This window comes from Polychytrium aggregatum (assembly GCF_025602895.1).
Source record: "Polychytrium aggregatum strain JEL109 chromosome Unknown BJ171scaffold_5, whole genome shotgun sequence".
NCBI classification, from domain to species: domain Eukaryota; kingdom Fungi; phylum Chytridiomycota; class Chytridiomycetes; order Polychytriales; genus Polychytrium; species Polychytrium aggregatum.
In genome coordinates, this window is record NW_026516207.1 from 1,020,107 (window position 1) to 1,033,156 (window position 13,050).

Below are 13,050 nucleotides of genomic sequence, written 5' to 3' on the forward strand. Positions count from 1 at the left end.
AAACACAAATGGGCCCGGCATAGCAAGAGGAGGTTTTGGCTCTGGTTCTGGTTCACGTTCAGCTGCTGCTGCTGCCGCCGCCGCCACCGCGGATCAGTCGGTCTGCTCGGTCTTTGGTACACTTTATTCAGAAAAAAACGGGACAATATAGCCGTTTCCATGAACATGTAGTATGTGCTGTGCTTGCGTCAAGCAAAGCCACAATAAATAAAACAGATCACTTTGGCAGCCTCCGAGTGAAGACCGCCGGTCGCTCTCCGATCTCCACAATCGACCTGCATACTGTGATCATGTTGCGCGCCGCATTGACGTCGCGATTCCACACCGTCCGGCAGCTGGGATTCTTGCAGCTCCTGACAAAGTGGGAATTCGCAACGCTGGGCGCATCGAGTCCTTCCAACCGAACTGGCTCCAGGCACTTGGAGCACACTTGCGAGGTGTTGAACTCGTTCGTCGAGACTACCTTGACGCTTCCGTGAGGGCGATGTGGGTGGCGTCGGTGGTGCTCGAACTGCTCAAAGTACCGAGCGAACCGCTGCCTCCGAGGGCTGGATGCATAGCCCTTGCCCTGTCGCCATGACGCATTGCCAAAGGCGATCACCACATCCTTCTCCCTCGGGGCGTGCTTCAGGACGGCCTTGCACATCCTGTCGACGGCCACTTGGCGCCTCTTGTGGCCCGTGAATCGATGGTGACGGGCCTTCTTGCCAAGGTGGAAGTCGAGCTGCACTCGCAGCTCCGGTCGCAGGACATGGGTGAGATGGACCTTGAAAGCCTCCGAGGACGACACCTTGGGCGAGGGAGTGGTCGACATCCAGGTCTCGATGCTGAGTCGATACTTCATGATATTGTGCCACTTGGTGTTGGACGTATGGCCACACATGTGCTGGTAGTGGCCATTGGAGAACGAGACCACCTCGTCTTGGTGGCCCGGTGCTTGGATGACCGCCGTGAAGATGGAGCCGACTCCAGGATCGATGCCAATCCAAGTGGTGCGGTTGGGGTCTGGGTCACCGATGTGGGCCTGGATGCGCTGTTCGGCAGTCGGAGGAGGCTCGATGGTCTCGGTGTGATCGGTTCGAGGCACAAACTTGACGAGGCCGATGGTGCATCCAATGCCAATCGGTGCTGATCTCGTAGTTGAACAGCTTCTTGTTCACGTCCCGCTCTTGGAAGAGGGAACTACGCAGCTTGAAGCAACTGCGCCAGAGACGATCCTGGTTGTTGACACCGTCCTCACCTTCTTCCTTGAGCATGTCCCAGGTGAGTCCAAGGCGCTTCTTTGGACCCAGGAGATTCCAAAGAGTGACCGTGTCGATCTTGATGTACTTGGCCTTGGTGGTGCACAGAGGGACCATCGTGCACACGGCCGGAGGAGTGTCCAGAGCGAGCTGCTTGAGGGCCCACTTGATCCTGGCGGCCAGCTTGTTGATCTTGGAATTGGTGGTGCCGAGCTCAGACTTGGCCGTGGTGAACCTCTTGTCGTCGGAGGGAATGCCTCGGGCAGTGAGCTCGTCCAGCTTGGCCTGGCGCTGCAGCTCGGTGACTCGGAGGGCGGGCATGTCACAGTCGATCCACTTGTGGACATTGTCGACCATCTTGTCTCGGGCGAGGATTCTCACATGGTGTGAGAGGCGATGGAGGGCCCGGAAGCGGTCCTGGTCGCTGCTGTACCGAAACTCGTCCAGGACGTGGCCAAAGTCTGGATAGAGGAACTCGAGATCGGCCTTGGGTGGAGTCTGCCCTGGTTTCTCGAAGAGCTCAAGACAAGCCTCGATGGCGTCGTGCTTGTGCTTGTTGGCTGGGAAGACGGCAGCGCAGAAGCGGCGAAGGAGTCGCCAGTATGCCAGGTTGAGGTGGGTGGTGCAGTTGGTGGCATAGGCATTGACAGCCAGTGTGAGAAGCTGACTGTGAGCACCATCAGGCAGACGAGGGGCCGGAGGCAGGTCTGCGTGCCGAGTGGTCTGGTAGTCGCGAAAGGAAGCGACCAGATGCTCGTTGTATTTCTTGGTATCCCTGGCCGTCGAGAGGGCACCGGCCTGGACGATCTTGAAGCATTGGCGGATGAAAGCAGGGGTGGACTTGGAGATGACAGGGACGGGAAGATCCTGCTCGATGCACCGGAGGATGTGCAGGTTGAGCAGCCTGGATGCCTCGAACTGGATCTGGGTCATGGCCTCGACGGTGGCCTGGATCTTGTCGCGGAGAGCGGGATTGAGACAACAGCCATCCATCGTCTGCTTGAAGCAGCCGAACTGAGGGGCGGATGACCTTCCATCCACGAGTGGGACGACAGAACTCTTGAGGGGCCGGTATTTTGGACACTTGTTGGTGTTGCAACGTTCGTGATCGGTGCCATCGCACTGGCGACATCGCTTGCCGGTACTCGAGGAAGTAGATGGACCAGGCTCGGTGGGATCGACATCCATTGGATCTGCAGAAGCAGTGGTGGTGAGCGACGGAGCAACAGACGACCAAGCATGCGTGAGATCAGAATACGAACCAGAGACAGGCTCCGACTGTGACTTGGCTTTCTTGGGCCTGGGTGGCCGAGGCTGGCCATCACCGGTACCCTTACGCTTCGGAGGCATGGGGGCAGAGGATGCTGGATGCCTGCCAGTGGTACTGGTCAGAGCAGAGACTTTTTTTTATCGTGCAATAGCGCGATGATCAGATCAAGGCGAGATGAGGGAAGAAAGCAGCAGGACGAAGGTGTGGCATTTATACCCAAGAGCAGGAACCCGTCGTTGCGGGCTGGTTGGGGAAGTGACCCTGTTCAAAAATCGCCGAGAGGTTCAAGCCAGGGATTTGAGCGTCAAAATGGCGGCGTGATTGGAGGAACTCAACCCCAAAATTGATGGGGACTAAACCCCAAAATGATGGGGACTCAACCCCAAAGAAGTTCTCGATGGGATTGAAGTCGGGCGAGGCAGGTGGGGTGAAGATCACTGACCATCCTCGGTGCTCGATGCAGTCCAGGACAGCCATTGTCTTGTGCATGCTGACATTGTCCATCACAACCACAGAGTCATCTGGGAGGGTCGCTCGCTCAAAGAACTCGACCATCGAGTGTGTCTTGAATGATGTGGGGATGTACATGCGATGCAGCACACCAGAGTGGTTGATGGCAAATGCAGCCGAGACAGACTTGTGTTTCATGTGATTGCGCTGGCGAAGAGGAGCACCCTTCAGTGAGTACCCGTAAAGAGGAAAAATGGATCTCCTGAACCCTGTCTCGTCGACAAAAACGAATCGTCGTGGGTCGATGGAGCGGACCTGGTCCCTGAACTGTGCCACTCGCTCATCCAGTCGCTTGGACTTGTAGAGGTGTGTTGCCCTCTTGTGTGAGAGACCTGCTCGGTGGATGGCAGTGTGGCAGAGTGAGAGTGATACTTTCCTCTGGAGGATGGACTCGAGCTTGCATCGCAACACAGGACCAGTCTGGAACGGGTCCTGTTCAATCAGGGTGCGAATGACTGGACATGCCTGCTCGAAGAAAGTGGATCTGCGAGCTGGGACCCGGGATGGGTCATCCAGCTTGCATCCTCGGTGCCATCGATGGATGGTGCTCTTGGATACACTGAATATGGAGGCAACCTTACGCAGGCTATGGATGAGATCGTAGCATCGCAATGCGGCGGTGCGAAAGTCGGATGTGTGGCGAATGGTCATGGCCAGCGCGCGATAACATTGGGTAACAAAATATTCGATGAATGGTCAAAACCCGGGTGTCCCGTTTTTAATTTGATCGCCCGTAAATACCACGGGCACGCCCCCCGGAAGGCATTCTCTATTACACAATTATTACAGAGATCGCAACGGGATTCGGGGGGGGGGAGAGTGGAAGTAGAAGAGAAAGGTAGGGGCTGAATGGAAACTAGAGCGAGATAGGGGGGGAGACAGCCAAGAGAGGCCTAGCTTCAGAGCACAAAAGCTCAGTGCCTTGGCAGCAAACCGGCTTGGCTCTTTGTTCATACCGTCCACAAGCAAACTTCTCGCTCTTAGGCGTGCTGCAGATCCCAGCTGTCGAACCACTTGCGAGTGCGGAGGGTCGCCTGGTCAGGGAAGCCTGTGCCGTACGTGAGCGGAGCAAAGAAGAAGAACGAGCCAATGCAGATCGCGAGCGTGACCACAGTCGTGATGGTGTAAATGACACCGGCCTGCTTCTTCATCCACTTGGACATGGGCGTTCGGTAGTCCGTTCTTCGGTTGGCGGCCTCCTCGCTGACGACGCGGCCGATAAAGTCAAACATCACGGCCGTGAGCATGACCGAGAAGATGAATGAGGGGAGGTAGTGGTGCAGGAACAGGCAGCGACCCATCAGGAAGAAGGGCAGGTAGTGGAGGAGCCAAGCCAGGAGCAGATAGCCCGCGGTGTTGCCCCACCAACGGCGGACGTGGGCGCCGTAGTCGTCGATGCCCCGGCGGAGGAGGATCTGGTCAATGATCCAGAGCATCATGTACAGGAAGGTGCAGACGATCGCGAGCCACCAGATCAGCGGGTTGCCGAGCAGGTAAATCTGCTTGAGACCCTCCTTGGTTTCCCAGAAGGAGATGCCGCGGAGGACAAACGGCCAGGTGATCGGGGTGGACGAGTACGGGTGCGGCGTGGTCAGGCCGGCATTGTGTTGGATCATCAGCTGCTGCAGCTCAAGGAACTTTTGCAGGAACGACAGCTTGGGCGGGGCCTCATGAACAGTCTCCTCTTCGGGTTCGAAGCCTGGACGGCAGCGTATCGGGCACGCGGGGACAGGAAATCCATAGACCATAAATCAGTGTCCGCCATCGAGTCTGATCCGTGCCAGCCGCGGTGCCCCGTCATCGCATGGACACGATTCACACCAGAGATGCCGAGCAGGTCCATCACGGCCGTCAAGCAGCACCGACATCCAACATACCGTCGACAAAGGCAGAGTGGCTGACCGAGTCGATGTACCAGTTGTTGGCAACTTCTTTGAGGTTCTTGTTTCCGTTGATCTCCTGTTGGCTGAAGCCCCAGTCGGGAAGAGTGCCCTTGTGGGAGTGCACAGCGACATTGTGGGTGTGGCTGACGATGCGGATGGTGTTGCGCTTGGCACGGATCTTGTAGCTGCCAGCATCGGCGTCGATGACCTCGATTCTCCAGACCGTCTCGTCGTAGCGCTCGAGCGGGTCGCTGATGGTGGTCATCTCCATATGCGTCGACATCAAGCTGGAGGCAACGTCGTGGGTCAGGAGATACGAGTTGGTGCCGGCATGCTTGAGGCGGACGAGGTCGCTGTTCTTGACGTAGCGGTATCCCTTCCTGAGCTCCTCGCCATTCCAGTGGTACGTATGCGCACCCTCAAGCAGAGCAGGGTCAATAGGCTCGATGATCCAGTCGTCGTTGACATCCTCGTGCGAATAGCCTGTGACTTGCTGGCCCTGGCTGCTGACGCGCTCATCCTCGTAGCGGAGCGGGTAGTTCTCGGCGTGGGAGTGGAGGAAAACATTGGTGTTGCGGTGGCGGAAGCGGACGGTGGAGTTGAACACGAGAGGAACTGAATGACGAGAGCGGCAAGAGGAGCATGCAGTGTGAGTATCTCGGATGAGGACGCAGCCTTGAAACCAAAGGCCGATGGCTACAAGACAAATATCCCTGTGACATCAAAGAGTCCGCTCTTCAGCCCAGCTTGTACAAACGCAAACTCACTGGTGCGGGCTTGGTTCATCGAGTTGCCAATAAGTTCGGCCTGGAATTTGTGGCTCATGAAGGCATCGCCGGGACCGCTGTGGGTCAGGATGGCAAAGTGGATGTAGAAGAACGAGAGGTAGAGGGTGATGGGCAGAATGATGAGGCAGAGGGCGCGAGCGGCAAAGTGCTGGCTGAATCGGCTCTGTGGCACGGTTGGGAGAGTCGAGAGCGGACAATGGACTGGATCAGCATATAGGCCTCGCAATAGTGCGTCGAGTCAGGGTCTGGATAGGGCGATATGGGCGATGGACTGCAACAGAGGCTCTGAGGCCGAAGTAAAGGCCAAACCGATGGTGCACACTTACCAGGGAGACCCCACGTCGGTAGTCAAGTAGGCGCCACAGATCAAAGAGGACAGCAATTCCGACGGTGCCGATGGAAAAGAGACCGACCATCTTGACGCTGCACAGCGCAGAGGAGATGGGTCAGCACGAGTAATGTTGACGCAGCTGGATGCATAGAACGACATCGATCGGAGAGAACACATGCAGGCGCGGCTTTGCGTCCCTAAGGTCGTGAACATACCCGAGAGTCAGAGCCAGAGAAACACCCGTGAGGGTGAGCCAGATCCACCATCGAATGGAGAACTCCCTGTAGTTTGACAAAGGAAGCGGAGGGATATCGATGAGTGGGCATCCATGGCGAGCAATCGACGCTCATCTGTATCGTCGCGCTGCAGATGGCTCGGGATCCTTCCGACGGCTCGGCCCAATGAGTTGCCGAAGACACACACACACTCGCATCCAAAATACGTACTCGTAGCGGTACTTGTAGAACTTGACCCAAGTGTAAATCGAGAGCACGCCAAAGAGCATGAGCATGCTGTCCAGCAGGATGAGACGAGACTGGGTCATCAGAGAGTTGTCTGGAGCAGAGAGCTGGAAGGTCAGTTCCTTGTAATAACGGTACCGCTGTTGGGGATCTTGGCAGTTGAATCGAGGCAGCCCCCACATTCAAGCGCTTCTATGTCTGACATCGGTAGACGGTATCATCCTGTCCCACCCCCTCATCTTTTGCCCGCCGGGACAGCACAATCATCTCACCAAACACGAGCAGGAGGGCGCCAAAGAGACAGCCCAGAACGGTCAGACCCATCTCCTTGAGAGTCAGATAGGCCACGGGGACGATCAGGGAGCCGCAGATAGCAGGGAATAAGCGGAGGCCAATGTGGGGCACGTTGTTGGTTGCGTAGTCGTCGCCGATGTTGTCAAAGAGGAAGTGGCCGTCGTAGCCGATCCAGTAGCCCGTAGCCGCCAGGAGCATCTTGCCAAGGGGCGGGTGGACATCGAAAAAGTAGGTGCGCTGGAGATAATGGCTGGCAAACTTGCCAAAGTGCACTTCGTCGAAGCTGCAAGAGGCAGAAGTGGGCGGGCGAGCCAAACATGGTCAGCCCAGGCGCTCAGATATCGCTCGCTGTGCAAGTGTGGAAGGCACGAATTCGGCTAGCCTCCAGCGTAGCCCACTGGGCCACCTGTCGTTGCCGAGCTGACTTTGATGTCGATCAGACAACGGGCTGTTCTCCGATACTTACACGACTTGGGCGGGATCCTGGATGCTGTAGACACGGGTGGCAAAGGCAAGGGCCGTCACAACCAGCAGGCCGATGTGGTAGTAGTATTCGGTGGCTGCCTTGGCCTTCTGCTGGGCCTTGACCTTTTCGGGCTTCTCCTAACGAAGGACATATCGCGATACAGCGGAGGAGGGTGTGAGTCTCCCGAGTGCTGGAGACGGCCATGCAGAGGGCAGAGAAAGGAGGGGGGGGCACCAATCGGTGCGGAGACTGCTCGCTTCTGGTCGGCAGCGGCAACCAGCTATACTCACGCTGTCTGACTTGGGCTCGTCGTTGACAACAGGCTGCTGCTGCTGCTGCTTTGTCTGGGGCTTGGCCTCCTTCTCGGAGGGCCCACCCGAGGTCTTCTTCCTTTGGGTGACGGAAGACATGGATGAACGGCTATATCTGGGTCTGGAGCGGTAGGGTCAGGTTAGTGCACGGGGGAGCGTATATGCAAGGCAGAGCGGTGCCCGGAGCGACTTTCGAGAAAACGTTGAGGAAAAGGGCACAGCCAGATCGTCGACCTCCGGGGTTGGAAGTCCACAACGGAAACGGAGGCGCAAGTCAATGGGAACTGGTGGGGGGGGGAGGAGAGGGGAAGACTCCCTTTCCTTCTTAACCCCCACAAGACCATCGACCAGATTGCCGACGGCTACCCAAGCGATCGAGAAGCAAAGACGCCTCCCGCAACCTGGAGCAAGAGCGAGGATCAGTGGGAACTCCGAGGAGGACAGCTCGGTCAGCGTACCCTTCAGTCGAGCAGGAGATGTCGGATGTCGAACGGACGCAGCAGATCGCTGGGGGGGTGAAGGAGAGGCTGGCGATGTGCGGCAGGTCGAAACGGGGTGACGCCGATCGAGGCAGCCAGCAGACAAAGAAATGCGCCGTGCTTGGCTTCGATTGGCTGGGAACCTGGCAGGCGAGAAACGCGTTGCACCAGCAAGATCGAAGCCGCCGTCTCTCGGCCAGGACCCAGCCCGTCGATACTGCAGACGACACTCAAATACGTGCGATACATTGCGGGCCAATTAGAGCGTTTCCAAAATGAAATGGGACACTCTCCGTTTCTAACCAGGACAGTGTGTTTACTGTGACCTGAATACACCCACCCACTCATCGCATTCATGGCCAAGCAAGTATGTCCAAGGGAGACCGAGGTGGTGATTGCTTTTGGGAATGCATCCTGGAAACAGGGGAAGGGATATGCTTCCAGTCCCAGGAGGCTCAGGTTTGCCAAATACTTTGAGCAGTTCATACACCACCAGAGACGCCCACCAGACCGATCCGTCTCCAAGATCCATGTGTGCTCGGTGAACGAGTTCAACACATCCCAGGTGTGCTCACATTGCCGGGAAGCCAAGCGACTTGAGTCACCCGAGTATCTTGATATCGAGAAACCACACTTTGTCCGGAGCTGTGCAAGCTGCCATACGCTGTGGGATCGAGACATCAATGCAGCCAGGAACATGATCTCGGTATGCCAGTCGATCATCGCCACAGGAGATCGGCCATGTGTATTCAAGGCTGTGCTCCCGAAACCAACCAAAACAAAGCGATTGCCAACGAAGACAGGAGTGCAATGCCATGGCCTGCCCGCTGGGCCGACAGTCAGTCAGCGGGGTTCAGGCCTCTGAAGCCAGGAAGGAACTGGCCCGTTTCTTCTGGATAGACTGTAGAGCTTCTTGTGGCGCTGTTGATCGCAAGCGGATATAGAGGCAGGGGAGTGTATGTATCGAGAGGCTCAGACAAACGAGAGAGCAACGAGGCGAAGATGGGAAGGAAATGACCAAAGCGAACAAACTTGCTGCAACCAGGGACAGCCAATGAGAGACCCGCCAGTGCGGGCGGCGGAAGGAAGGAGACTAGCAATACAGTAGAGGCAGACAAAAAGCAATTTAAAAGGGAAAAAAGGGCCTGCTGCATCGACAAAACCGATGAAATATGTTGGCAAAACGAACAGCGCCGACATATGGGGGCTCAAGAAGCATGGCAACGTCAGATGAGTGCCATCTTGATGAATGCCATCCTGACGAGTGCCATCCTGACGAGTGCCACCCAGACGACAAAACAGCACGGGAAGCACTTCTCCCGACACACACACACATCCTGTCTATGGATCCAGCTCGTGTTCCAGCCACTTTGTTCGTCCAGCTTGCTCTAGCACCTCTCGAACAGATCCCGCTTAGTTGGCGCCGGGGCCCTTGGTATGTACATGGTTGCTGGATTGCCGCTCGGGGGTGCAGTACTGGAGAGTCTGGATCCACTCGTCCGCGATGAGCTTGTCGAGGGAGAATCGCGTCAAGGGCGAAGGATCGAGCATGCCGTACTGCGAAGGTTTGAGTGGGAGCGAACAGCGAGACGGGCGATGGAGAATGAGTCAGCGACTCTGCTTCGACACTGCACCCTCAAAAGGGCGAATGGGTGACCAGGCAGAAGCAACCAAGAATCTCTGGCGATGCCATCCACCACGCATGCACTGCCACGATGCTTACAATGACTTTTCTCGGGCCAGGGGCCAGCTGCTCAAAGGGCCAGAAGGAGCTGCGGTGGTCGAGATAGTACTTGAAGCGCGCATCGGTTTCCTCGGCGCTTCTCCACGGGATGGCATTGTTGACCATGATGTAGCTAAAGGCGGCAGCGCGAGACATCAGTCATCGACATCCATAATAGATTCAACCCATCCATCCTACGGGCGCAGATGCCCAGCTGTGCGCGAGCCACAGGGTGCCTGTGAGGGAGAACCACTTACAAGATGATGCCCATGGCCCAGATATCGACCAGTTGTGAGTCATACTCAGGGTCGGTGTGTTCCTAGGATGTCGAGCATCATCATAATCAGCAATGAGACGACAAACGCAGGGTTGCCAGTTATATTCGCCGGAAATTCGGCCACTCTACCGCGTCAGCACGACTGGCAAGGACCTCCTACCTCTGGGGCGATATAGGGCCCGGATCCACAGAGACCCTTGGCCTTGGTGGGCTTGCCAAAGGGCGTCTTGAAGACCTCGGAGACACCAAAGTCGGTGATCTTGAGGATTTTTCCGTCGTCGTCCAACAGGAGGTTTTCTGGAACACAGCCGGACCCGACATCAGCCTCGGTGATTGTCAAGGAGCATGCGAGTGCCAAGGGTCGCTACCAACACGATGGCCAGAATCCGCCAAAGACGTACCTGGCTTCAAGTCACGGTGAGCGACACCCATGCTATGCAGATACTTGACACCCTCAATGAGCTGGCGGAAGTAGCTGGCGGATACGAGGGCCCACGAGGTGATGTCAAGTTAGCGACACGGGCGAGGGGAAGGACGAGAACGACGGCAGCCATAGACGACCGGCCGGACGAGTGGCAGAGCGGTGCGCTGATTGCGAAGGATACACAATCAGGAATCCGTAGGCAGAACCAGACCGACACCGGCACTGTCCAGCTACCGAGATACACACCAATACGACTCGTAGAGGTCGGTGAGCTGGCCGGCGTGGATCTTGGCGTAGAGATCGCCGTCGCGACAGTACTCCATGACGACACACCACTTGTGTTTCTGGATAACCGGATAAACAGCGTCCAAAGCGATTGGGTGAGCTGGGCTGACTCGACAAGAGGAGCGGGGCTGACACCGACAGCAAGAGGAGCGGGGCTGACATCAGCAGCAGGAGGACAACGACGCTACCTCGTCTTTGATCAGGTCGACAGTTTTGATGATATTAGGATGGTCTAGGGTCGAGCTGATGCAGAACTCGGCAATGAGCTTCTTGACATACTCTTTCTGTGGCGGTGAGGCGTTGACGTCCGGGACGGGGAAGGGCGCAGCGAAAGCAAGCCGAGAATTAGCCCCGAGCGCGACTGCGCGTGACGTGTCATGAGATGGCGTCCTGAGGGCCATTGCGAATGCAGAGGCGGTGGCTCCAGGGCGAGCCAGGCAGCGCCGGCAGTATGGGGGGGAGGGCGGCGAGGTGCGATCTGCGCAAAAGCGGATGCGGCTGCACTAAAGCTGTCGACGAAGGGGCAGGGGAGCACAGGGGATGGAGTGCGAGTGCAAACAGCGTCAACCTGTTTTGGGGGGTGAAGGGGGGGGTATTACCTGGCCCTCATTTCGTCTTCGGTTGCGGAATTCCTTGACGGCATACTTTTTTTCCGAGTTCATCGGGCAACACAGGCGGACGACGGCGTTGGCACCACGGCCGAGCTCGGTCGCCACCTTGCCGTACTTTTCAGCAAGCGAGGTGTCGGAGGCCGAGTGTTTCGACTCGTAAAAGTGGTCCGAGCCCTTTTGCGAGGTGGTCGAGGGACGGCGCAGGCCGGGGTTCATGAGACCCTTGAAGAGCCCGCCGTCAGACTTGTGGACCGAGCCATCGTCCGAGTCGCTGTTCTCGCTGTTCTCGTTGGAGGAATTGCCGCGCGAGCTCGAGGACTTTTTGGGCTTGAAGCTCTGGCCGCCGAGCAGCTTCAAGAGGCCAGGGCGCTTGGACTTGTCGTGATGCTGCTCCTCGGTCTCGCTCTCGCTGTCCGAAGCCGGGTGGGAGAAGGGCGACTGCACCGACGATTCTTTTGGCTTTTGCGAATCGTTAGCAGCGACGAAAAGACCCTGAACGGGGTCCTTGCTGGAGAAGACGTGGGTGTTGCCCTCGTCGTCGGTGGCTTGGTCCGTCGAGTAGCCCTGGTCTTCATCGGTGGACTCGCTGCCGGATTCGTATGTTCTCCGGGAGCGACCGACGATGGCGCTGCCTTCCTGGCCCGGATGAAAAATGCGATAGAGGATGTTTTTCTTGGGCGGAACGGGAGCAAAGAGAGCAGGATCGGATCCGGGGGCAGCCTTGGGCTTGAACAGCGAGCCCGCAGAGGAGGTTTTCCGCTCTGGTTTTGGCGATGGGGCTGCAGCCGCTCCATTGGCCTGGGACTGCGACTGGCGAGTGTTGGTGCTGGAAAGACCCGGAGTCCATATCTCGGTACTGAAGGTAGACATGGCTATGGAGAGAGTGTGGAGAACGGGGGGGGGAACTGAAGGCGATGGGAGCGAGAAAACCCGGCAAGCGCAAAGGGTGCTGTATCGACAAAGCTGAACGAATGAAACCGGACGACTGTCGCCACGAGGAGCAGCAGAGAATAAAAGGACGTGCGATGGCGGTCGAATGGGCAGGATGACGGAAACACGATAGTTAGGAGCAGATCGAGGCCGATTTTCAATCCGGTGAGTACCGATGACGTGGGGGCTGGGTCTCGAAAGGGGTGGGACGAAGATGCTGGAAGGGCTGCCTCGACAGCCAGCATGCCACACTGGGGACCGGACAACTGAGCCGAGTCTGGTCGATCCGCCAATAGAGCTGGCGGGTGGTAGAATTGGTCGAGAGAGGAGGGGGGGCCAGCAAGCAGCAGCACGATGATGCGGCGGTGTTTTGATGCAAACGAGCGGCTGGCAGTGGTGGGAAGTGGGTGGCTGGTCCGATCGCCCGGGGCCGATCAGAGAACGTACCTGGGAGTTTGCCGACGACGGCGGAAACGAAGGGCAAGGAGAGCCTGTGGCCGTGCGAGGCGAGCAGGAGGAGAAGGACGGAGCAGAAGAGCGATGCAAGCGAGCGATGCAAAAGGGCGATGCAGGCGACTACAGAGACATGGCGGCGGGTCCAGGAAAGTCGCAAAAGTATAAATATGCATAGAATGGCCAAACAAAAAGCCGACTCTGAAGGAGCAGCGGGCTGCGATTGGCCCGAATTCGGGCCTTGGTGCGGGAGCGCGCCTGTGGGGCGAGAGCGGGCGAGAGGAGTGCGAGAAGGCGCAGAAGCAGAGCGAGG

At 57.5% G+C, this 13,050-nt stretch overlaps 3 protein-coding genes across 3 annotated transcripts; all 3 read right to left on the reverse strand.

Annotated features, from left to right (window-relative positions):
* Positions 1-3,708: 3,708 nt before the first annotated feature.
* BJ171DRAFT_238705 (Dolichyl-phosphate-mannose-protein mannosyltransferase-domain-containing protein) lies at positions 3,709-7,949 on the reverse strand. Its single transcript, XM_053106613.1, has 9 exons — positions 7,535-7,949; positions 7,245-7,381; positions 6,757-7,061; positions 6,470-6,578; positions 6,239-6,304; positions 6,019-6,115; positions 5,672-5,855; positions 4,899-5,519; positions 3,709-4,720 (listed from the first exon to the last, which is right to left on the reverse strand). Exons 1-9 carry the CDS (start codon positions 7,652-7,654, stop codon positions 4,002-4,004), a joined length of 2,358 nt encoding a protein of 785 aa, XP_052970434.1. The 5' UTR covers positions 7,655-7,949; the 3' UTR covers positions 3,709-4,001.
* Positions 7,950-8,735: 786 nt separating this feature from the next.
* Positions 8,736-9,317, reverse strand: BJ171DRAFT_238711 (uncharacterized protein). The gene has a single exon (XM_053106614.1). The coding sequence runs from the start codon at positions 9,186-9,188 to the stop codon at positions 8,874-8,876; it is 315 nt and encodes a 104-aa protein (XP_052970435.1). The 5' UTR covers positions 9,189-9,317; the 3' UTR covers positions 8,736-8,873.
* Positions 9,318-9,447: 130 nt separating this feature from the next.
* Positions 9,448-11,570, reverse strand: BJ171DRAFT_419796 (kinase-like domain-containing protein; the record flags this gene model as incomplete). Its single annotated transcript, XM_053107406.1, has 8 exons — positions 9,448-9,591; positions 9,758-9,890; positions 10,015-10,076; positions 10,195-10,331; positions 10,436-10,509; positions 10,705-10,802; positions 10,932-11,027; positions 11,343-11,570. 8 exons carry the CDS (start codon positions 11,568-11,570, stop codon positions 9,448-9,450), a joined length of 972 nt encoding a protein of 323 aa, XP_052970436.1.
* Positions 11,571-13,050: the final 1,480 nt, after the last annotated feature.